The sequence below is a fragment of the Mauremys reevesii genome, linkage group 4 (assembly GCF_016161935.1).
Source record: "Mauremys reevesii isolate NIE-2019 linkage group 4, ASM1616193v1, whole genome shotgun sequence".
NCBI lineage: Eukaryota > Metazoa > Chordata > Testudines > Geoemydidae > Mauremys > Mauremys reevesii.
Window position 1 is genome coordinate 141767966 of NC_052626.1, and position 23620 is coordinate 141791585.

General features: G+C 51.7%; 1 protein-coding gene across 9 annotated transcripts in view; it reads left to right on the top strand.

The window, feature by feature from the left end:
- Positions 1-23620, top strand: part of CTNND1 (catenin delta 1) — a 51821-nt gene that overhangs the window by 17251 nt on the left and 10950 nt on the right. For 6 of the 9 annotated variants that reach the window (XM_039535395.1, XM_039535396.1, XM_039535397.1 and 3 more), the window contains 8 exons: positions 10937-11055; positions 12982-13288; positions 15194-15265; positions 16288-16446; positions 16733-17265; positions 22134-22597; positions 22682-22865; positions 23283-23400. In XM_039535395.1, coding sequence (XP_039391329.1) covers positions 13094-13288; positions 15194-15265; positions 16288-16446; positions 16733-17265; positions 22134-22597; positions 22682-22865; positions 23283-23400 — 1725 coding nt within the window. In that variant the 5' untranslated portion in view covers positions 10937-11055; positions 12982-13093. The remainder of the gene's footprint in view (positions 1-10936; positions 11056-12981; positions 13289-15193; positions 15266-16287; positions 16447-16732; positions 17266-22133; positions 22598-22681; positions 22866-23282; positions 23401-23620) is intronic. The other 3 variants (XM_039535401.1, XM_039535403.1, XM_039535402.1) reach the window with 1 other exon arrangement.

A 23620-nucleotide genomic window follows, 5' to 3' on the forward strand; every position in this document is an offset into this window, starting at 1 on the left:
TAACATGATGCTTCTGTTATTAAAGGGAAGGTCTGGGCTCCATTATCACTAATCTGAGGGTTATCTCTTTTGGGAAGATGGGGTGGCGGTTGACCTTGTACCAGCTGTTTTAAAAATTATTGCTTGATAACACTCAACCAGTAAACACCATGTCTCAAACCACTGGAGGAGGTTATTTGGAAAGAGCTCAGTCTCAAGTTGATATCATGGGTGTCTCCTGCCTCACCAGCCTGGCTTCAGGTGTTGGGGTGTAACATAAAGGATTCTTGATCTATGAAGTCCATTGCTGTGCGTGTGTGAGGTGTCCATTCTTGCTTATGGTGTTGAAAGCCACTGATAGAATAAGCTCTTCTAACTTGCCTGGGGGTCTTTGAAGGAGAATTTCTCCTTCCTTTGGAGAAACCCCCAGGGTTGTGACATGAGGTTTTGTAGGGGTGTCTGGTGTCCTGGTCCTTGGATGACAGAACATCATCTTGTCCAGGTGTCAGTCTCCTTTAGTTGGGGTGGAGCTGTTTTTGTGCTCTCTGAGTGCTGAAGTGGGGAAGTTGATGTTCATGGAGGGGAGTTGGTGAGGTCATCTCCCACTGCTGTGTATGACAAACATTTTGCCACTGTGGTTCTTGGTCACTGACCCCATTGCTGCATCTCAGTTCTCAGGTAGCAGTTGTGCAGTAGTTCTCATCTTGCAGCTTTCAGGCCAGCTTTAGACTATTTTCCTCTGAGTCAGACCTTGTCCGAGAGATTGCTGCCTTTGGGGGTTCAAGGCTTGGGGGCCCTACCCTCAGGGAACCTAGAAGCTTCATCTCTAGAACACAATGAACACCCCAACTTGTGTGCTCGGACCAGTTCATCCAACTCAAGTGGCAGGGGCACTGTAGATCGGCTTTAGAACACGGGCTTGTTTTCACATGTAGAGCCTTTTGTGTGTTGTGGGACCTGGTTATCTGACAGATCTCTCTAATTCACCCTTCTCCTGGCTTGTTGTGTAAACCACAATCTGCTAGGTTAATCTGTAAATTCTTGGGTTTAGACTCTCCACTGCTGGTAGTGAAGCATTCTCTGGAGGGCCTGAGTTCTGGAACTCACTCCTTCCAGCAATTTGCGCTGGAGTCTGAGTGACGAGGCTTATCTCTTTTTAGTTATTCCTCTGAAACACAGGTTATTCTAAGAGTGCTTGTTCATGTCAGTTCCAATCAGGTGTGTGCACGGTAGCTGGAAGATTATTTTTCCCTCCCCTCCAGCAATGACCGTAGGGTTGGGCTGGGCACTACCTGGAGTCGCGTCTTCATGACATCCAATATAGACCCCTGCCAATGCCGTGCACCCCCCCCTCCCAGTTCCTTCTTGCCACCAGTGACAGTTGCTGGAACTTCCCCTTGCTCTGCTCTTGCTTCGGCAAGTGGATTAGCAGTACTCTGTATGCTGTGCATAGTTAGTTTCCACTAGTTAATATAGTATCAGAGGGGTAGCCGTGTTAGTCTGGATCTGTAAAAGCAGCAAAGAGTCCTGTGGCACCTTATAGACTAACAGATGTTTTGGAGCATGAGCAAGTTGCATCCGACTAAGTGGGTATTCACCCACGAAAGCTCATGCTCCAAAACGTCTGTTAGTCTATAAGGTGCCACAGGACTCTTTGCTTTTACTAGTTAGTATATTTACTTCAGTAGTTTCATTAGAAGTTTTAGTTCCTAAGCGCATGCTGAAAAATGACCCCCACACCACCTGCTTAAGGTGCCTTGGTGAGGGTCACCAGAAAGACCTTTGCAAGGTCTGTCAGGAGCTCTGACCGAGAACCATCAAGGAGAAGGAACAGCATCTCAAAATCTTCCTTATGGAGGCAGCTCTCTGATCTCAGTCAGACCCAGGCACCGTGGATCCTGCTCTCAGCAAGTTGTCTTTGGTGCAGAGCACTCCAGCGCCGTCTTCAAAAGATCCAGCGCTGAAGAAAGATGCTAGCAGGGAAACTAGGCACTGTCCCGCAACTTCTTCGGGTCATTTGAGCCTTTGGCACCAGTCCCAATCGCTGGCGCAGAAGAAAGTTCGGAAAGAGGTCGATCTCTCTCGGCAAAACCCAGGGACCAGCCACCAGTGATACATCAGTTGGGCCATGACTCAGGGACTCAAAGCGGGGCCACGTTGACTCCTGCCCAAGTGAGGCAGTCTAGTCCAGGCCCATCTTGCTGACCACACCCATTGGAGCATCTACTGCTCCTGTCCACCCCTGAGGGTTTTGAGGCAGCACAGGACCTGTTGAGGCTCACGGTGCTGTTCTAGCCAATAAGAGAGTGTGTCCTGGCACCGCAGGTCTCCTCTTGACACCCCCGTGATTTCTTTGAGAGAGAGCCAGTGATGGTGGCACACTGATCCCCATCACTTTGGCCAGCTCCACCATCCAGAGAGTGTAGTCGGTCCCCTGCTTCTCGATGCTCTACTTCTAGAGGAGCAGCGCCACCCTGGTCGTCCTAGTTGGTGTTGGACTCGTACCACTCTGACTATAGCAGGAGCAGAAGATCCTCATGGCACCATAGGTGGTCCTGCCCAATGCAGTGGGCCTCTCAGTGGCAGAATCCACAGCAGTGGCCTTTTTGGACTTCGTGGGCCTTCCATCAAGCCTGGGGTCGGAGCCAGGGATCCCGCTCAGGTGCAGCATCAATGGCCTCCGTGATGTTCATCCCGCCACGGTTGGCACCAGAACTAGTGCCTCAGGCATTAACGCTGACACCTGCAGCACTGTTCTTGGCACCGGTGCCATCTGCAGTACCACAACCGACCGCTTCAGCACTGGAGGTGTCAGTGGCCCCCATCACAGCCTCGGCGCAAGACGCAGCCCCGGCACTAGCACAGATACCACCTCTGTCATTGGTGCCAGCTGCCACAGCGCTCACAGGAACCTCATGCTGCACCAGATGCCGGCACAGACACCCATGCCTTTTGCATCTGTGGGACCAGGCCAGACATCTGCTTTTCCCCCTGGGTCAAGAGATCCCCCCGGGTGGGTCCAGTAGGGAGCAACCACCTACCCTGGTGGTCTCCTCTTTCTCCTCACCAGATGAGGCCCTAGTGGGCACATGAGTTGCCCCAGCTCTGGAAGACTCCAAAGTGTTGCAGGAGCTGCTGTGCTGGGTCACCCAGGTTCTGGGCATTAATTCAGAGGAAGTTGTGGATGATGTGGACCCTATGGTGGACATCCTGGCTCCCTCTGGCCTCGTCCATTATTGTTTGTTAGTTGTAAAGCAATACGGGCATGAACAAGACCCTTTGGCACACCCCAGTCTCACTGCCACCTACAGCCAAGCACAATGAGTACTTTGTGCCCTCCAAGGGCTATGAACATCTCTTTTCACCCCTAGCCTGATTCCCTGGTGGTGGACGCCGCTAACCAGCGGGAGAGACAAGGATTTCAAGGCTCTTTGCCCAAGAATAGGGGCACCAAAAAGTTAGATCTTTTCGGGTGAAAGGTTTACCCCACAGGGGGACTGCAACTCCATATATCTAATCAACAGGCCATTGTCAGCAGATACGCCTACAGTGCCTGCTCGGCAATGGCTAAATTTATGGAGTTATTCCCCCCGGACTCCTGCACTGAATTTTCGGCTTTGGTTGAGGAAGGGAGACTGATCTCCAGAGCCTCTCCAAACGACACTGGATGGGGCAGATGCAGCAACCAGGGTTATGGCTACTGGTGTGGCCAGGAGAAGGGGCTCATGGCTCCAGGTTTCTGGCCTCTCCTATGAAGTACAGCAAACTATTTAAGACCTGCCCTTTTGAGGGTGAGACTCTTCTCAGAAAAGTCTGACAAAAGGCTGAACAGCCTTAAAGATTCCAGAGCCACCCTCAGGTCCCTGGACCTCTATACTCCATCAACACAGCAGAGACATAGCCCATAGCCCCAGCAGCGGTTCGTTCAGCAACACAACCAAGGCAGGTCCAGAAGGAGGAATGGTAATGGCAGGAGAAGGCAGCACCAACCTTCTGGACAGGGCTTGGGACAGCCCAAGCCATCTTCAAGGTCTAAGCCGGCTTTTTGAAGGCACGGTCGAGGGCAGTGTAGCACATCTAACAATGGATCCATCCCACCTTACCATCTCGTCCCGAAAATCCCCTTTCTACTGTGCATGGTCCAGTATCACCTTGGACCGATGGGTGCTCTGCACGGTAGAGAGGGGGATACGCCATCCAATTCTGTGGTTCCTCAGGAGCACAGGGGTGAGGGCTTCTATTCCCAGTACTTCCTAATAGCAAAAGCTAAAGGTGGCCTCAGACCCATCCTAGAACTCAACAAGTTTGTGAAGAAACTCAAGTTCTGCATGGTCTCTCTGGCCTCCATCATTTCCCTCATTGGATCCAGCAGACTGGTATGCCACCCTCGACTTGAAGGACGTGTACTTTCATATCGTGATCACCCAATCCCACAGAGAGTACCTCAGGTTTGTGGTGAACAATACCCACTACCAATTTACAGTCCTTCCGTTTGGCCTGTCAGCAGCACCTCATGTCTTCACCACATGCATGGCATTTCTGCAAAGGCACCAGGAACAGGTGTATCCTTACCTCGATGACTGGCTGATCAGGGGCTGCTCCAAGACCCAAGTAGAAACTCAAGTCTGATGAATCTGAGCCACCTTTGACAACCTGGGTTTTCTAAATAAAGCAAAATCCACTCTGTCCCCGGTCCAGAGGATAGAATTTATAGGGGCAATATTGGACTCGACCCAGGCCAGGGCATACCTATCGCAAGCAAGATTTCAGGCCCTGACTGATTTCCCACTACCACAGCAAGAAACTGCCTGAGGTTTTTCAGTCATTGTAGCTGCCTATACCTGTGTAGTGACCCTGCCTCACCTGGTCCTCAACTCCCTCCTCTGGTGGCTTGATCCTCGGGAGGTATGCTCAGGCATCTCCTTCACCAGTCCCCAGCCATCTCTGTTGCTAGTGACAGATGCATCAGACTTGGCTGGGGTGCACATCTGGGAAACCACAGGGACTCAGGGCCTCAGGTGGATCTGGCTCTCCACATCAACACCTGAGAACTGTGCGCCTGGCGTGCCAGACCTTCCGAGCATACTTAATGGGACAATATGTATCATCCATGACGGACAAAGCTACAGCAATGTTCTATATTAACAAACAGGGGTGGGGTGCACGCTCCTCTCCCCTATGCTAGGAAGCCCTCAAGCTGTGGGACTTCTGTGTAGAACATTCAATATACCTGCAGGCGTTGTACCGCCCCAGGGTACGGAACAAGCTGGCAGACCACCTCAGCAGGTCATTTCACAGCCACAAGTGGTCCCTTCGCCTGGACGTTGAGATTTCAATCTTCCAGAGGTGGGGCTTTCCCCAGATAGACCTATTCGCCCCTTGATACCACAGGAAGTGCCAGCAGTTCTGCTCCTTGCAAAATTGCAGCTCGGGCTCCAGCGCAGATGCGTTCCTCCTCCATTGGGGAGGTTGCCTCGTCTACACCTTTCTGCCCATACCGCTCGTTTACAGGGTACTCAAAATCCAGAGGGAACGAGCTCAGGTCATATTGATAGCACTAGCCTGGCCCCGTCAGCACTGGTACACATCTCTTCTAGACATGTCGTCTATAGACACCCCGATCACTCTGCCCAGACCTTCTATCACAAGATCGTGGTTGTCTTCAACATCCAAACCTCAAGTCGCTTCACCTCATGGTATGGAAGTGCCATGGTTAAACCCGATGGAGCTTTCCTTGTCAGGTTAGGCAAGTACTTCTTAGCAGCAGAAAACCCTCTATGAGACGCATACCTTGCCAAGTGGAAGAGATTTTCAATCTGGTCAGCGCAGCACCATTTGCCCCCGATGCTAGCCTCAGTGACGCTTATTCAGGACTACCTCCTCCATCTGAAGCAGCAGGGGCTTCAGTTATCCTCAGTAAGGGTGCACTTAGCCGCCATCTCGGCCTTTTACCCAGACGAGGAGAGCTGCTCTGTGTTCGCTAACCAGATGGTCAGCCAGTTCTTAAAAGGACTCGACAGGCTCTACCCTAATGTCCATCAGCCTGTCCCTGCCTGGGACCTCAACCTGGTCCTCTCTAGACTCATGGGCCCCGCACTTTGAACCGTTAGTGACATGCTGCTTCTTCTACCTTTCTTACACGGTGGTGCTCCCGGTAGCAATAACCTTGGCCAGGAGGGTGTCTGAGCTCAGGGTCCGAACATCAGAGCCTCCTTACACCATTTCTATAAGGACAAGGTTAAGCTCAGGCCCCACCCTGCAAAACAACCTTCGGGAGGAAAGCAATTTCACATCAATCAGGATATCTTTCTCCTGGTATTCTACTCTAAACCACATTCTAGCACAAGGTGGGCAAACTACGGGCCGCATCTGGCCTGTCAGACCTTTTACTTCAGCACTCAAGCTCCTGCTGGGGAGTGGAATCGGGGGCTTGCCCCACTCCAGCACTCAAGCCAAGGGGTGGGGTTAGGGGCTTTCCCTGTTCTGTGTGTGCTGTGGCTCCGGGGGGCTCTGGAAGCAGGAGCCACAGCTAATGGGAGCTGCAGGGACAGTGTCTGCAGATGGGGCAGCACGCAGAACCACCTGTCCATGCCTCTGTGTAGGAGCTGGGTGGGGGACCTGCTGCTGTTTTTGGGAACTGCTTAAGGTAAGTGCCACCTGGAGCCTGCACCCCTGAGGCTCCCCTCTATGCCCCAGCCCTGATCTCTTCCCTCCCCCTCCATCTGCCCTCTGAACCCTTTGATCCCAGCCTGGAGCGCCCTTCTACACCCCCATCCCCAGAGCTTGCATCCCCAGCTGGAGCCCACGCCCAACCCTCTGCCCCAGTCCTGATCTCTCCCCCGCCCTCCAAGCCTCAGGCCTAGCCTGGAGCACCCTCCTACACCCCAAATCCCTCGTTACTGGCTCCACCCTAGAGCCCTCACCCCCTCCTGCATCCCAGCCCCAGCCTGGAGCCTGCTCCCACACCCTGAACTCCTCGTTTGTAGCACCACTCCAGAGCCCTCAGCCCCTCCTGCACACAACCCCCAATTTTGTGAGCATTCATGGCCCGCCATACAATTTCCATACCGAGATGTGGTCCTCAGGCTAAGAAGTTTGCCCACCCCTGACCTAGCACAACAGGGCTCCAAGGTGCTACTGTGATAAAGGGGTAATAGCCATGAACACTTGGTCTGCCAAGGTTCCATGTTACACACACTCATCTGGAGGAAGATTGTACCTTGTTTCTGATTGGGGAGTACTTGTGCCAGCATGAGGCTGTTTATATCCATTAGTCATGGATACTTGACAGGCCTGATCTGGTGGACTGTGTGTTTGATGCAGTCTGGTCCTCAAGGCTGAGCCTGAACAAGTGAACCAGACTGACATGTGGGTGTCTGTCGTCTGGAGTGCTGCTCATACAGATGTATTCCACCGTGGGTAGAGGGAAGCAAAGGCACCATCTTGTTAAGTGCCCTCTGGCTGACTGGGAACGCTGATCTCTCTGCAGTGCTGGTTCTCCCCCTGAGCGGAGGTGGGATCCTAGCTTTCAGGGTGTCACAGCCCCATCCCTTTCCTTCAATGTAATGGCAGGTCTGACCCTTGGGTGGGCTACTGCATGGAAAACACTGGGATTGTCATTTTGGTCAGAAGGGTGCCTGGCTGAGTCTTGGAGAAGCCCAACATGACTGGGTATAGCACAGGAATAAGGACACTGGGCGAGGAACTGAATTTTCGCCCTCCTTTTCTTTGTGTCTCGCAGGCTCTAAGGTGAAGGAGACAGGAAGGAAACTGCTTCTGGCTGCGCTTTTCCCCTCACCTCCTTCTCCATGCACTCCCTATCCGTGGCCCCATGAAGTCGCGGGACCTCCTGGTCAACCTCCTCCTCGCCCTGGCTAAAATGGCCATCTACGCGACCAGGGAGAGGCGGTTGGCCAATGGAGACTCCTGCGACTGTGGGGCTTGTTTCCGGTCCTTAGTCCGTTCACATCTCCGGGCAGAGTTCCTCTGGGCGGCGTCCGCTGGCTCCCTTGACGCCTTCGAGGAGCAGGGGGCGCTGTCCGGAGTTCTCTGCTCGGTGTCCCCGTCAGGCTCCCTTCTTATGACCCTTTGACCGCACTCCTGTCCCTGTTCTTTTATTAGTTGTCCCCCGCAATTAGTGGGTTTCTGAGGCCCTGTGGATCCTCCCCTTAGGCTGAGGGGGGGTTCCGTTAGCATGGGGCGGGCTTCTGCCTGCCCCGTTTCCCGGAAACCCAACAGATACTGCTACATTCCCATAACTTGTACAACCTACTCGTAACCATTCTGTTCACTGCATTAAGTTAGGAACTAAAGAACAGGCTAAATACATCTGTTAAAACCAGATTCCCAAAGGACTTGGGCTTGCTAAGGATGCTCTTGTGCAGGTCATGCCAGTGACGACAGATGCCTGTCCGGTTGGGCCTAACATGGCAGCTAGGCAGAAGGCTGCAATATCTTTTAGGTACCTCTTACCATAGTATTTTGTGCACCTCACAATCTTTTACATACGTCATCCTTGCAACTCCTCTGATGCAGACTGGCACTGTTAGCTGCTCTGCCTCCGTTCCCTCCTGTACAATAAAGATAAATCTCACCCAAGGTCTGGACGGGAAGGCTGTAGCAGAGGAGGGACTCGAATGCAGGGCTCCCAAGCCTAGGCTCATCCCTTGACTACTGGACTGTCCTTCTTTCTGCTTTGAAAACTACCTCTTACACATGGCTAACAGGGCAGCTGATGCCAAGGGAGGAAAGGTGCGGAGCTGTTGTCACAAATTTGCTATAAAAAGACAAGGAGTAGCTGTCTAATAATGACACTTCTGGGATTGGGTGGCAGACCCCTAAATATATGGCCTCTGGGGATGGGGTGGCTTTTTCTCCAGGATGGAGCACAGGGCAAAATTCTGCTCAGGAAACTAACACTGGAGAAGCAAAACAAATAGGTTAGAAGTTCTGGCAGTGGCTTTGAGAAGCCCCTTTGCTTATGGGGACCCACGGGGTGTGATTATGCTCAGTCCTTGGAGAAGGAGCTGGTTCCCTGTGTTTCACTGGCTAGCACCTCAGGGCAGTCCTCGCCCATTAGATAGCGAAGGGGGGGAGGTTTGTCAAGTTAGCAGCACTGCCCTGTCTCAAAGTTTTGACTTGCAGTCTCTCTAAGTACAGCTCTATGCCCCCCCCACCCCCGTTTGCCCCAGTATCCCATAAATGCTGGGGCCTAGCCCTCACCCTTGCTTAGAGTGGCTGTGGAAAGTCACTCACACCAACCATTTGGGGCTTGCAGGCTGCCTGCAATCACTCATCTCTGGGCAGACTGGGGCCTCTTTCTTACCCCCAAAACCATGACCCAGTTTACATGTGGAAAAGGGGTCCATCCTGGAGGAGGTAGTATTCCCCCACTGAGGTGGGTGGGGGCACTAAGACCACTCTGGCAAGCCATAAGAAAACTGTTGCATGCTCCCAAGCTGTGTCAGGCTCTCTGTGGACTCAGACAGGTGTCGCAGCATCAAGATACAGCTCAAAGGCCTTCTTAATCATGAAGGCTTGAAAAATAAGACTTTAGTTTACGCTTTTTTTTTTTTTTTTAAAGATCTTGATATTGCGTGATGCCAGCAGCTGGGCTCTGGGTACTTTCTAGCTTATCCTGGGATCTCTCCCTCTCACACTCTTGCAAAAGCCCAGCAGGCCTGTTAGGTTTTGCAGGTACCGATCAGCTTGCTGTATTGCAACCCAACTGGACTAGGATGAGTGCTGGAAGATAAAGCAAACTGATTTGTGTGTTGAGAGAGGAGGCAAGTGCTGGTGGGAATGGGTGTGTGCATGCATATCGTTGTCTCGTCTGCTCATGCTTAGCATATGCCCAGCAGTAGAACTGGATTTTTTTTATTGGTGAAGGAAGATTACAGGGCGGAGGCCACCAAATGTTAAAATGCAATTCAGACAGTCTCCAAAGCAAACTGAAAATCTCTTGCTGGGCTCAAAGTCCTCTCTGTGCTGTAGTGCTTGATAAGAACTGAAGCCAAGGAAGCTATTGCATGTCTGAAGAGGTCTTGGATGATGAAGGAATAAGACCTGCTAAAACGAGCAAGCCTGGCTTGGTTTTACTGTCACAAGTGAAATGACTGGAAGGCCTCTGCTTTAGAGATCCGTGCATTGGAGTAACTGGGTTTGCTGTATATGGGGTTTGAGGGGCATATGTAGAGCCCAGGGTTGGAATAGCAGGCTGCAATGGGTTGGGGGACATCAGCAGGAGGAAGAAATACAGCACAGACTTCCTGTCCCTGCACCCCGTGTCTGTTCTTCAAACAGTGCTTAGATCTTCCTTGTAACGTTGGGTGCGCAGCCTGCGTACAGCCCACTCTCCACAGGCTGGTTTCTTGCTGGGGAGCGTGGGAAAGTGAGCCAAGGCAGCTGGTGCAGAGGCCAGACTAGTCCCCGCATGCCCGCCCGCCCTCCCTCCCTGCCATGGCTGAATCTGTTGCTAAAATATCTTAGCAGATATGCTGGGACATAGTGGCTCTGACATGGGTGAAGGAGGGGGGCCCACCCCTTGACTTCAATGTAGGTTTCTCAGGAGAGTGGGTGCTGAGGGTGCCAGTGCCTGGTGAGCTGGTGGGTGTGCATCTGGACGACGGTATGAGGTAGTGGGGACTGGTGACCTTTGGAATTGGGTAGGCAGCACTGGGGCAGGTCTGGTCAGAGCCAGTTTGCAGCAGGAAGTAAAGATCTGCTGTGTTGGATACTGGCCCTGAGGAGCCCCCCCTGATGAGGCGTTTTTTTCCCATGACCATCCCAATCCCTTGTAGAAGGGGGTGGAAATGGTACTTGAAAGTCACATTGAGCAATTCCATGTCCCCTCCCAAAATCCCCTTCACTCCTGTTTAGTTCCAGCCTGCCCTCTGTTGCCTGCCTCCCTCCTTCCCTTCATTATATTCACTCTGGTTTTCCCTGACTCTGCCTACAGCTCTCTTCCCTCCTGCTTCCTCACTGGTGGTGGCTGGGCTGCTTCTCCCATGATTTTTTTCGTCTAGACCTGGCTGTGCTGTGCCTTAGCCAATCAAATCCGACCTTCCTTCCTTACAGGTGTGTATGGAAAACTATTTATTTTAATATTTAATTAAAATCTTTTGGTTTTTTTTTCCTTTTTTTTCAATGTATGTAATTCTCAAATACAGACGGTGGGTCAGAGGGCAGTGCGACACCTGCCCTTTTAGGATTTAGGGTCACAGACCTTCCTCACAGGTTGTCCTAGTGTCATAGGTTTCACTGGATTGAGATTCATATTGCCTAAAGTATCAGAGGGGTAGCCGTGTTAGCCTGGATCTGTAAAAGCAGCTAAAGTTAATGTGGAAGCTGAATGAATGTTCCTCATGGGGGAGAGACCCATTAGGGGAACAGTGTCTCTAATGGGGTTTATGAAACTCTTGCCTGAATTAGCATAGACTGGCAAGTAGGTAATCCTCTAAACTACAGCACTCTGCCTCCATCACTGAATGGGGTGGCAAGAAGCCTCTCCCCTTACCAGCGCACATACCCACCAAAACTCTAGTCAAAACACCTCCCTAGAGGGCCTCTTCTCACCTGGAGCTGGTGGAGGGGCCTATGATTCCTCTCTCCCTTCCAGACGGACTTATCACCACCTGTCCTATGACGGTGTCACTCGCCCTTCCTTCCTCCAGTTCATGAGAGGGAAGTGTTAGATGCCCCTCAAATAAAATGTGAGTGTTTTAAGCACTACAAAAGCAGCAAAGAATCCTGTGACACCTTATAGACTAACAGACATTTTGGAGCATGAGCTTTCATGGGTGAAAGATTGGCTCTGGTAGGACTGGGGCAGGGGCATAGAGAACTGCCTTGCCTGTACAGATCCTATTCTGGTGAGGCCTTCGTCAAAGAAGGAAAACTGAAAAGCCTCATTCCTAGACTTGAGAGCAGGAGCAGCGGAGTGCGCAGATCAGGGTTTCCTGTAGTAGAGACAAATACAACGAGGAGTCCTTGTGGCACCTTTAGAGACTTAACAAATTTATTTGGGCATAAGTTTTCGTGGGCTAAAACCCACTTCATCAGATGCATGGAGTGGAACATACAGTAGGCAGGTATAAATACACAGCATATGGAAAGATGGGAGTTGCCTTACCGTGTGTTTAAGTGCTAACGAGCCAAACCGGACAGTCTCTATGCAAAAAAAAAAAAAAAAAGACACATCAGACATCAAGAATTATAAACTTCAAAAACCAGTAAGAGAACACTTCAATCTCCCTGGACACTCAATAACAGACTTAAAAATGGCAGTTCTTCAACAAAAAAAACTTCAAAAACAGATTCCAACGAGAAACTGCAGAACTGGAATTAATTTGCAAACTGGACACCATCAAAGTAGGCCTGAATAAAGCCTGGGAGTGGATGGGTCACTACAAAAATGAATTTCCCTCTGCTGATACTCTCTCTCCTTTTTGTCAACTGTTTGAAATGGGTCACCTTGATTGCATTAGCCTCATTAGCACTACAAATGTGATTTCCCCTCCCTTGGTATTCACCCCTTTTTGTCAACTGTTGAGAATAGGCCACTTCCACCTTAATTGAGTTAGCTCGTTAGCACTGACCCCGCCACACTTGGTAAGGCAACTCCCATCTTTTCATGTGCTGTGTATTTATACCTGCCTACTGTATTTTCCACTCCATGCCTCTGATGAAGTGGGTTATAGCCCACAAAAGTTTATCCCCAAATAAATCTGTTAGTTTCTAAGGTGCCACAAGGATTCCTTGTTGTTTTTGCTGACACAGACTAACATGGCTCCTACTCTGAAACCAGTAGTAGAGGTGACACTCTGCCATGTATGGCAGGACAGTTGCCCTGGGCCAGCTGCTGCTATTGTCCACTGGGGAGGGTGGCAGAAATGATGCTTGTTCTTTCTTTGAGTGCTGAGAGAACTTGGCCTTGGGATTGATATTTCATCTGTCTCCTCTGATCTCTTTTCTCCTTCCTTCCCTCAACTGTGTGTCATGAAGTGAGGGGCTCCTTTCCCCTCTTTCTCCCCACCCTCACCCATCTGACCCTGGTTCTCTCACACACCCCGTGCCCTACACCCTCCCTCCCCCACTGCGTGGGGCCCTCATCACCATGGACGACTCGGAAGTGGAGTCAACTGCCAGCATCCTGGCCTCCGTCAAGGAGCAGGAGGCGCAGTTTGAGAAGCTGACCCGAGCGCTGGAGGAGGAGCGGCGCCACGTCTCGGCGCAGCTGGAGCGCGTCCGGGTCTCCCCGCAGGACGCCAGCCAGACGATGGCCAACGGCACCCTCACCCGCCGGCATCAGGTAACCCCACCCCCGGGGAGAGGTGGGCACGTGGGGCTCGGCAGAGCCCTTATGGCTGCTCCTGCATGAACTATGGTGGATGCGGGAGGAGCGTCTGGCCTTCCCTCTCCCAACTGGCACCCCTCACCGAGGAGCTGTCTCCGCACCTAAGGGGTTTGCTGTAAGAATTTACCAGATGAACTGCAGGTCTGGGGGTGCTTGACCCTCACTGATTCATGGAGGGCTCCCCATACATCTGAGTGTCGGATTAGCGTGCTAGGGAACAGATACATGGGCCAGTCTCCATAGTGCTGTAGACTTGTCAATCGGGACTCCATGACAGGTGCAGCCCTACCCAGAAAACCAGGGGCCTCCGGCTCCCTTGCCCCAAAAGCCCTGTAACTAGTTGTGAGGCAGGAGGTATTGGCATCTCTGCTCTGCTGGGGTGCTTGCCTGGTATCCTTTCTAACTTGGTGATGTGATGCCTGTTTTGCAACGTGCCACCCTGGGGATGTGGCTGGCAGAGTCCAGGAACTCACAGCGGGGTTTGAGTGGCACTCTGGGCTCTAGTTAAGTGTGAGACACTCCCCCCCTCGCCCCCCCCCCGAATCTGCTGCTGCACCAATGTAGAGGCCATGTTGTGATTGTGGCCCCCACTGTCTAAGTAGCTGGGTACCTCATAATCTTCAATGTATTTATCCACCCCCCTAGCCTTGTGTGGCAGGCAGAGCTGCTGTTATCCCCATCGCTCCAGATGGGGGACTGAGACCAAGAGATCAAATGACTTTCCCAGGGTCATGCAGGTGTCTGTGGCAGAGACCTAGGGGTTCAGTACCCTACTCTGAAGTCTCAGGCTCCACCTTTAAATGTGGAGTAGTCAAATGGGACAGGGCAGGTGCCAGGAGGGGATGAAGGGAGAGTCTGCCTGAGTCACCAGGGCTCTTAACTTGTACTTCTTGCTGCGGTGGATCTGGCTTGATCTTTTTTCTGCTCTTGTGGCTATCTTCTGTTGGGTTTTGTTAAGAGGTAGAAGTCAAGAGCCTCTGTGCTCTGTTTTAAAGGGCCAGAGGACAGCTGCACTGGCGATGTCGGGCATAGATGGTTTGGTTGTCTGGCTGAGGATACTGGTGCTACTGAGAGAAACTTCCCAGGCCACACTGGAGTTAAACAAGTGGATTTATATTCTTCAGAGGTGGGGGGAGGGAGGGGAACAGTTCCCTGGGCCGTAAGTGGGAGGAGGAGAAGTGAGTGTGTGTGAAGATCATAGGCAGTGAAAAGCCATTACACTCTGTGGTCTGCTTTTTACTCCCCATGCTGTTCCCTCTAATCTCCCTGAGATCCTGGGATGTGTTATCTGGTGGCCTGTGGCTTCCACATCAAAAGAAGATGTGAAATGTCTTGTCTCTTCTCTCTCTGGTGGAGTTGGGGTGTGCGTGCCCAGAAGGGAGCGTTAGCCCTTCTGGTAGGAGGTACATGGAGTTCTGAATAGTCTAGCAGCCATGTGGAGCACTGGGATGTCTGGAGGGTGGAGCACTAGAGATGGCTGCTTATTAACTCCTCCTGGGGACTCCCCAGACTGCACTGGGGAACAGCATCAGTCTCTTGCTTGGCTGTGTAGCTCCAACCTTTGCAGCACCATGCCCAGATCTTGTCACTTCACCAAGGGCATTGAGATCTCGGGGCATGGAATCGTCCTGGCTGCTCTTACCACCTCTACCTGCAGCTAACCTCTGGGGCACTGGAATTGGCCGCTGCGGAGTCTGGAACTGAGACTAGAGTATGAGACAGTCAGCACAGTCTTCACACGGTGGAATGGGGCACTAACCTCAAGGGCATGGGGCCTGGCCTTGCTTGGAGGCAAGAGGACGATGCATCTGAGGCAATGGACTAGGAAGCATTATAATGAGCTGATGTGGCTTGTTTCAGAACGGCCGTTTCCTGGGCGATGCTGACCTGGAGAGGCAGAAATTTCCAGATCTGAAACTCAACGGACCACCGGTAAAGGGACTTCTGGGAGGAGCTGGGACCTCTTGTTGGGGGTGAGGGGGCAAGGCCTGAGTTCAGGGGTTTAGTGACTGACCTTTCCTCCTTGTGGAAGGGACCATCTTTCTAGGTGTTGTTGGCAAAGCTTCCCCACCCCTCTCTGTGCCGTGGTACATTCTCTGCAGCTACCAGCAAGCAAGAGTGGTACCAGGGAAACCTCTCTCCTTTGGATAGATGCTTTCTGACTTTCGGCAGAAAACCCTACCACAAATCCCTCCATCATGGGCACTCCTCCCAGGTAGTGGCAGCTGGAGGGATGGGGCTTGGCCTGTGTGCTGGAGAGCTGGGCTCTCTGGTCAACCACATACATGGAGGTGGGGGGCAGCAGCAGCACAGGACCAGTCTCCTCTTGTAGCCAGTGGTTTCCATTTAAAGTGCGGGGGGGGGGACCCCCTCCCTGCCCTGACCATGTTGTGGATAGATAACTCTAAGGTCTCCTGCTACACCCTTGTAGTTCAGTCATCACTCCTTTTAAATGAGAATGGAAGACCGGATCCAACAGGAAACACAGAACAGCCCTCCAGGCTCTGAGATCCTCCTATTTCCTTTATCCACCACCTCCCAAATGACACACATCTCCCTCCCAACAAGGGAACCGTGCACTCAGTCTTCCCCCCGCATCAAGCTGAGGAGAGCATCCTGCTTGGCTTCCCCCTACCCCCACCTGGTCTGGCCACCGTTGCTTCCAGGCTGCTGCTCCCCAGATGCTACTGCCTATAGTGCCAGCCTAGCAACAGTGAGAATGGGGTTGGGGGAGCTTCTGGGGCCTGTGAGGGTGCGGGGGGCAATGACAGGTGACCCACCTAAATTCTTCCCACAACCCACTGTTTTGGAAATGCTGCTCTAGCCAGGAGATGGCTCATCCTTGCCTAGACAGTACAGTTAGAGCTAAGGTCACAGAAATGCTGTTTCCTGGGGGTGGGATCTGGCACTGTTTGCAATCTGGGCTGACTTGGTGTGCTCTTCCCTCATGCCAGGACCGCAGCCACCTCCTCTACAGCACGATCCCCAGGATGCAGGATCCAGGCCAGATTGTGGAGGAGACGTATACCATGGAGGAGGACCCAGAGGGCGCCATGTCTGTTGTCTCAGTGGAGACATCTGATGATGGGACCACCCGGCGCACAGAGACCACGGTGAGGGACGGACAAGACAGTCCCCTTTCTTTTATTCAGTAGTGTTGATCTGGCCTGCCCTCCCCTGGGGTTGGTGAGATGGAATATGCACTAAACTTTCTATCCAGCATGTTTCTGTAGCACTGTTAACTAAGGCTGGGGATGAGGGCTACTGGTTGAGATGGAGGGGCACAAGCCGAGTCGGGGAGTCCAGGCCTGAGATAGCAGGGGAGTTGGGATGATTAGGGGACATCAGCAGCCCTTGCATTTGTGATCTGAGAGCATATCCTTTCCCCCATCTCTTCAGGTGAAGAAGGTGGTGAAGACTGTGACCACGCGGACAGTACAGCAGGTCCCCGTTGGACCAGATGGGTTGCCTGTGGAGGGTTCTCCTGTCTCCAATAACTACATCCAGACAGTGGACAGGAACTTCCGTAAAAATGGCAATGGGGGACCTGGGAGCTACATGAGCCAGCCTGGCACCGCCACACTCCCCCGCAACTATCACTACCCAGATGGCTATGGTCGTCCCTATGAGGACGGCTACCCTGGCAGCGACCACAGCTATGGCAGCCTGTCCCGTGTGACCCGTATCGATGAACGTTACCGCCCCGCCATGGATGGCTACCGGGCCCCGAGCCGTCAGGATATCTACGGTCCCCAGCCACAGGTGCGGGTAGGGGGGAGCAACGCGGACCTGAACCGCTTTCACCCAGAGCCGTATGGGCTGGAAGACGACCAGCGCAGCATTGGCTACGAAGACATGGACTATGGGATGATGCCAGACTATGGCACTGCCAGGCGGGCAGGGACTCCCTCAGACCCCAGGCGGCGACTCAGGTAGGAACAGCAGGCTTTATGCACTGTAGCAGACCACTTGTCCTCTGAGTATTATGCGCCCCCTCCTCTCACCCCCGTTAGTGCCCAGCAGTGGGTGATTCCAACAAAGGTGTGTACCTCCATGAGGCAACTACTAATAGCTTTGTGTATTTGTTGGGGCTGTGGTTGTTACTCCTGTGTCTGAGCCTAATTGTCAGAGGTTGCCCAATTGGCATCTAGTTGACCCTAAATTATACAGTTGCAGCATTAACCTCCTGCAGCAATGAGTTCTACAGAGCTATTGTGCACTGTCCAGAGGCTTTTGTTCTGGATGTACTGTCTCTTGATAGCTTGCCCCATGGTTTTGATGTTGGTGGGCAAAGTTTAATAAGAGAGACAGGGATTGATTGAGTCTTGCGACTCCTTGGCGCACCCCCCCCACCTCCCCCGCGTTGTGTCAAGATGCCACCTGCCAGTTTGGCAGGGGTTTCTGTTCCTCTGAGCCTGGCCCTATACCTGAGTCTGCTTGGGTTGAACAAAATAATAGTTTGATAGTAAAGACTGCGTTTTGGTTCATGCACAACAGCACCAAAGCCATTGTTTCAGTGCATCGATGTAGATGCGAACTTGTCAGCGCAGCGTTGGCTTAAACTTGCAGCTACCACTGAGCTGGGAGTCTAGGATGTGAGGTTTCAGGCTGGAGGAGGATTGATTCTTGCGCAGATGGCTGACTTGGGGTGCACAGCCCCTTGAAGGCACACCCTGTTGGGGAGAAGGTGTCAAATCTGACAATAGCAGTCGGTTCCCCTGTTCCTTGTGCAGATCAGTCCCTTCCCTAGCTGATTAGCCAAGTGTTGCTTTGACTGGCTGACTGCACTCTGGGGTCCTATAAAAGTTTGGCATTGCTTCTTCTGTGAGACGGTATTGCCCTAGGAGGGCTGCTAATGTACTATTACACAGAATAAACTGAGGCGCGAATGTGAGGAAGGGAACCAGACAGGAACATCCCCACAGGAAGTTGTTGCCTGCACTTAGATAATATCTAAGTATTTGATGCTCCAACCTGCTGGGGGGGGAGGAGGGGGAACTGTGGAAAGGCTTTGGCTTTGTGCAAGTGCTCTTGTCTCCTTTTAGCTGAGAAGCTCTAGGTTTACTTGGTGCTGCTGTGTCTGAGGGGATCTGAGCCCCAAAGCTGAATGCTCAGTAAAATTCCTAGCATGCTTGTTGTTGTAGAGCTGGTCTTTGATTGCAGAGAATGAAACTATAAAGGCCTGGTTCAGCATCCAGTTCACCGCGCTCGCATCTCTTTGAGCCCTGAAGGTCTTTTAGCTCTGGCTCTGGGCTGCCAGGGGGAATGAATTCCAAAAGCTAGAAGCCCTGCCACTCAGCACAGAGGGATCAAACTTGCTAGTCCTGAGCCTGGACTGGGAATGAGAAACCTCTTCTGAGTAACCTTGTCTGCAGCCATTCTGGCCTCTGGCATCTTGATGTCTTACCTGGCTGAGCAGCAGCCTCTCTTCTAGTCAGGTCCGTCAGTCTGGAAGGAGTGGGAGGCTGTAAGATCCATACTCAGTGAAAGGAATGATACAGACAGGTGTTCTGCGGTTGCTGCAGCACTTGCAAAGGGCTCTCAAGCTCCCTGGTGGCTTCATGCAGACACCAAACAGGAATGGGCACTAGATGAACTCTGCTTCCTCTCCCCAGAGCATGCCCCAATCTCCTAGCACAGCCACATGGGCTCTCAGCTGGGAAGGACTGAACTCACTGAAGGGTCGCTTCATGTCTGCATCCTTGAACCTGGCAGCTAGCAGTACTGTCATCACTGGTGTGTCAAACTGCAGAATCTGTATGGCTGCCATGCCCTTGTCCTCCAGCTCCCCAGCTGTGGAACAGGCTCTGTTTTATCCACAGACTGGCTGATAAAGATCACAGAAATCCATGGAATCCAAGCATTGTTGGAGTTGGCTCATCACCACTATCTCAATTACCTTTTTGTCTCAAATCTCCCACTTTTGGGGATGGTACCTGGCAAGATTAACAGCCCCAAGATGTTTGTTTTGAGGAAGGTCCTAAACGTTACTTACGTTGACACGTACTTGGCGAATTGCCCTCCTGAAGGAAGTCATTAACAATCCCTTCTCTTCTCCTGCCCTCCCTCCCCCCCCCCCCTTTTGCTGGCTATAATCAGCCATGACGGACATGGGTTCATCTTGCATGTCTAGTTGCAACTTGTTAAGCACGCACAAAACCTCGGCATGCAAAACTGAATGAGATCAAAGCACTGTAGATGATGAATTCTTTCCTCCTTCGCTTTCCCATGGAAACGCTTGGACTGTCCTGAGTCAATAGAAACAAGTTGACCTTTCACAGTAGCAAGAGGCATTCAGAACTGCCAGTGTCCTGATGCAGCCCAACTGAGGGTGGATGCTTAATACTCAGCTGAACTGGAGTTAGCAGATGGAACAGTTAAGGAGTACTCAATCTTGACCACAGCCATGGCATAGGAACAAACTGTCTACAGCGTGGCTTGTTACTGAGATCAGGTGTTGCGGTGCTAGAGCTTCAGCCTTTTGTCACTGCCTGCCACGTCACCCTCTGCAGTCTCTGTACACCTTGTCACCGTGTCACATGGCTGTGGGGCACAGGATTGCAGGGTAACCATTGATGGTAGCGAAGCAGCAAAATCTCCATTGACCAGAACTTGCCAATCAAAATGGCTTCTGAGGGTGACTCTCAAACAGAATTGCCACCCCAACAGGAGTAAGTGGCCTGACATGAAGCTGTACCACTGATCAGACTGTTACTCCTTCTGGCTAATACATATCTAGCATGCTTACCAGTGAGTGGAATCAGAAACCCTTCAGATAATCCATGGTTGTAATGTAAGAGTGGGCATGTCCTATGCTTGATCAGATGCAAAGAGACAATTGCACGATCAGTCAAATACTCCTCTAGGCAAAGCTGATTCAAGGTACAGGACCTAGCTGGGGTCTTGTGTATACTAGAAAAGTTTTGCGGGTAAGCCCTCCTAGTGTAGGTGCAGCTTGTACAGCATGGCATAAAATAGTGTGTACTGGCATAGCTTACACTAGTTCTCTGACAAACTATACTGGTGTAAAAGTTCTTGTCAGTATAGATATGTCTATGCTAGTGCTTATACAAACGTAACTGTGCTGGTATGTTTCAGGCCTGGTCGACACCTGTGTGAACACTGCTTTGTATGGGTACTGCATGTGCAAGGCATTTTAAGCAGCCTCTTACTGCAATGCCTCTTAAGACTGGCTTTACTTTTAAACTAGGCTTCTTAGATCTGCAATCCAGGTTACGAATGGGCAAATCATTTTTGTCCATTTGTCTTTTTTTGACAAATACCTTTTCTGTTCTCATAATAAAGGGCAGGCAAGTAGGAGTCTATTTTTGTGCTTGGGATGATAAATTTAATTTCAGCATTGTAGGGATTGAAACAAACTAGGGCTGTCGTGTGATTAAACAGACCAAGTCAAAGTATGGGAGAAAAGTATTCTTTCTCCACTCTGCAGAACAGGGGTAGCCCAGATGTGCAGAGACTTGGCCAGGGTGACCGTGTCTGTGTCAAGACTGGGAAATGACATGAAATCTCCAGAGTCCCACTCCAGTGCTGACATTCGTATAGGCTTTTCCTTTGCTAGTCCCCATGTAGGAACACTGTAATTTTTGTTTTGTATTGCGTTAGCACCTGGGCCAGGATCAGAGCCACATTCTGTTCAGAGAGAATGTTTGTTTTTGCTTTGTAAGTCTCCCCCCACCCCAGATGATGGGGTGAACACTTCAACATTAGTTATGTGAAAACATCTCTGTCCATATTTGGCTTCTGAAAGTATTTTGTCAAAAGCAATTTTGCGCTTAAGCGGTGCGTGTTGGTATCTTCAAAGTCATTACATAATGACTCCTGGGAAAGGGAGGAATTGATTGTTTTGATGCTGCTGCTGGATCAAAACAGTCATCGCTATTACTATTTATTGTGTCCCATAGGAATTGGGTACCCTTGAAATCTGACTCAGCTACCTAACAGGAGTCTGTACCCACTTAATGACTCTCTAATACTGTAGTCCTCTTTGCATGAAACATTTAGAACCAGCCTGCCGAGGCTCTGGAGAATACTAAACAAGTGTGATCCTTCCCTAGTGTGGGGAGAGCAGGCTTAATGACCTGATAGGTTGTTTCAGTCTCTGACTTATCTGGATTTACATTGCCCTCTAATGGCCAGAGGATGGAACTGTTCATCAGACCCTTCCCTGGCTTAAGAAAGTAAAGCTGCTGCATCTGTGTTTCTAGGGTCTCTGAGGTTAGTCATGACATACTGATGTAACACCCAGGTGCCCTGACTGAGATTAGGGCTCTGAGTCAGGCACCATAAGCCTAGTAAGATGCTGCCCCAAAGGGCAGAGAGGAAAGAGTAGCTGCCATTGCCCTGGGCAATGTGTCCTGCTATTGTACACTTATCCGTCCAGGCAAAGGAAGCTTCTCCCATCACATGGCTTATGTTGAAGGGAAGAGGGCGTGGACCTGTCTGGCCATAGTCCAGCATCTAGCAGACAAAAACCCACATCTGGCCCCCTTCACAGCAATTGTCAGTAGAAAGGCTTCATTGTAGAAGCCAAGAACCATGAAGATAGAGGGAAGGAGCTCTCTAGTCTTGGGGGCCTGTATGAGGTGATGCTGATACTACCTGTGCAGAGGCATATGGTTTCTAGCGTTCTCAGAGTCCCAGTGTCTCAGTAGAACTTCTGTTGTTAACCTCTCTGGTTCTGCTGTTTTCCTAGTGCTAGGGGTTGGAGACTGAGGTCTGCTCCCCTTCATGGAGCTTATGCCCTGTTCCTCTTTCTAACTCCTTCCTCTCTTCTCTGCAGGAGTTATGAGGATATGCTGGTGGATGAGGTGGCCCCTGATCAGTACTACTGGGCCCCACTGGCCCAGCATGAGCGCGGCAGCCTGGCGAGCCTGGACAGCCTGCGGAAGGGAGGGCCCCTGCCAGCCAACTGGCGCCAGCCAGAGCTGCCTGAGGTGATTGCCATGCTGAATTTCCGTCTGGACGCGGTTAAATCCAACGCGGCGGCTTACCTGCAGCACCTGTGCTACCGCAATGACAAAGTGAAGACAGAGGTGCGAAAGCTGAAGGGCATCCCGGTGCTGGTGGGGCTGCTGGACCACCCCAAGAAAGAGGTACACTATGGGGCCTGTGGGGCCCTCAAGAACATCTCCTTTGGTCGAGACCAGGACAACAAGATTGCTATCAAGAACTGCGATGGTGTCCCTGCCCTGGTGCGGCTGCTGCGCAAGGCCCGTGACATGGACCTCACTGAGGTCATCACAGGTAATGGGTGGTCTGGGAGTGGTTGCTGGGGAAGGGGACCTGTGTAGTGCCTTGGTCTCACTGGCTGCATGTGCTCCGTCTCAGGGACGTTGTGGAATCTCTCCTCTCATGACTCTATAAAGATGGCCATTGTGGACCACGCGCTGCATGCTCTCACTGACGAGGTCATCATCCCATGCTCCGGCTGGGAAAGAGAGCCCAACGAGGACTCCAAGCCGCGCCACATAGAGTGGGGGTCGGTGCTCACCAACACCGCTGGCTGCCTTAGGTATTTGCGGGAGCTGGGATGGGAAGGTGGCATCTGAGCCTGTGGCACATCAGGCTGAGCTTGTGCTGTAACTGGAATTCCCCTCCCACCCTCAGGAGGCTGGTGGCTGCTTCTTCTTCACCACAGCTCTTTGGGGAGAGGGTGATTCCTAGACTTGGTATCTGGGCGATTAGAGGCAGAATTGCATGGCAGTGGTAGTGCTGGTGATGAGAAGGTATTCATCGCCTCTCCAATGCATGATCAGTCCCTGGTGTGCCTCTTATGGCTTGTCTAGCTCAGCTCTTCTCCAGGTCAGGGAGAGACTTGGGTGGTTCAGCTTGGTGGGGAGAAGGAACATGAGAGCAATCTAGTCCTTCTGATTCTCTGAAGTGCTGCCACTGTGGCTGTCTCACCCTCCAGTGCTCTCTTCCCCTCTAGAAACGTGAGCTCTGAACGGAGCGAGGCTCGTCGGAAACTGCGTGAGTGCGATGGTTTGGTGGATGCCTTGATATACATTGTCCAGTCGGAGATTGGCCAGAAAGACTGCAACAGCAAGGTAATGGAGCAACACTGTCCCATCCCCAATAGATGGGAGCATGCTGCGGGAGCCAAAGCAGTGCCTGTGCTGGCATCTGGCTCTGCTTTTGTTTCTGACAGTACCTATAGGAAGAGATGTAATACTGACCTGTCTTCAGTCGCTGCCTTTCCTTCCTGTGACTCTTCTTCCTCCTTTTCAGCATCCGCTTCCTTCTAGGGCCAGGAGGGGAGGAGAGATT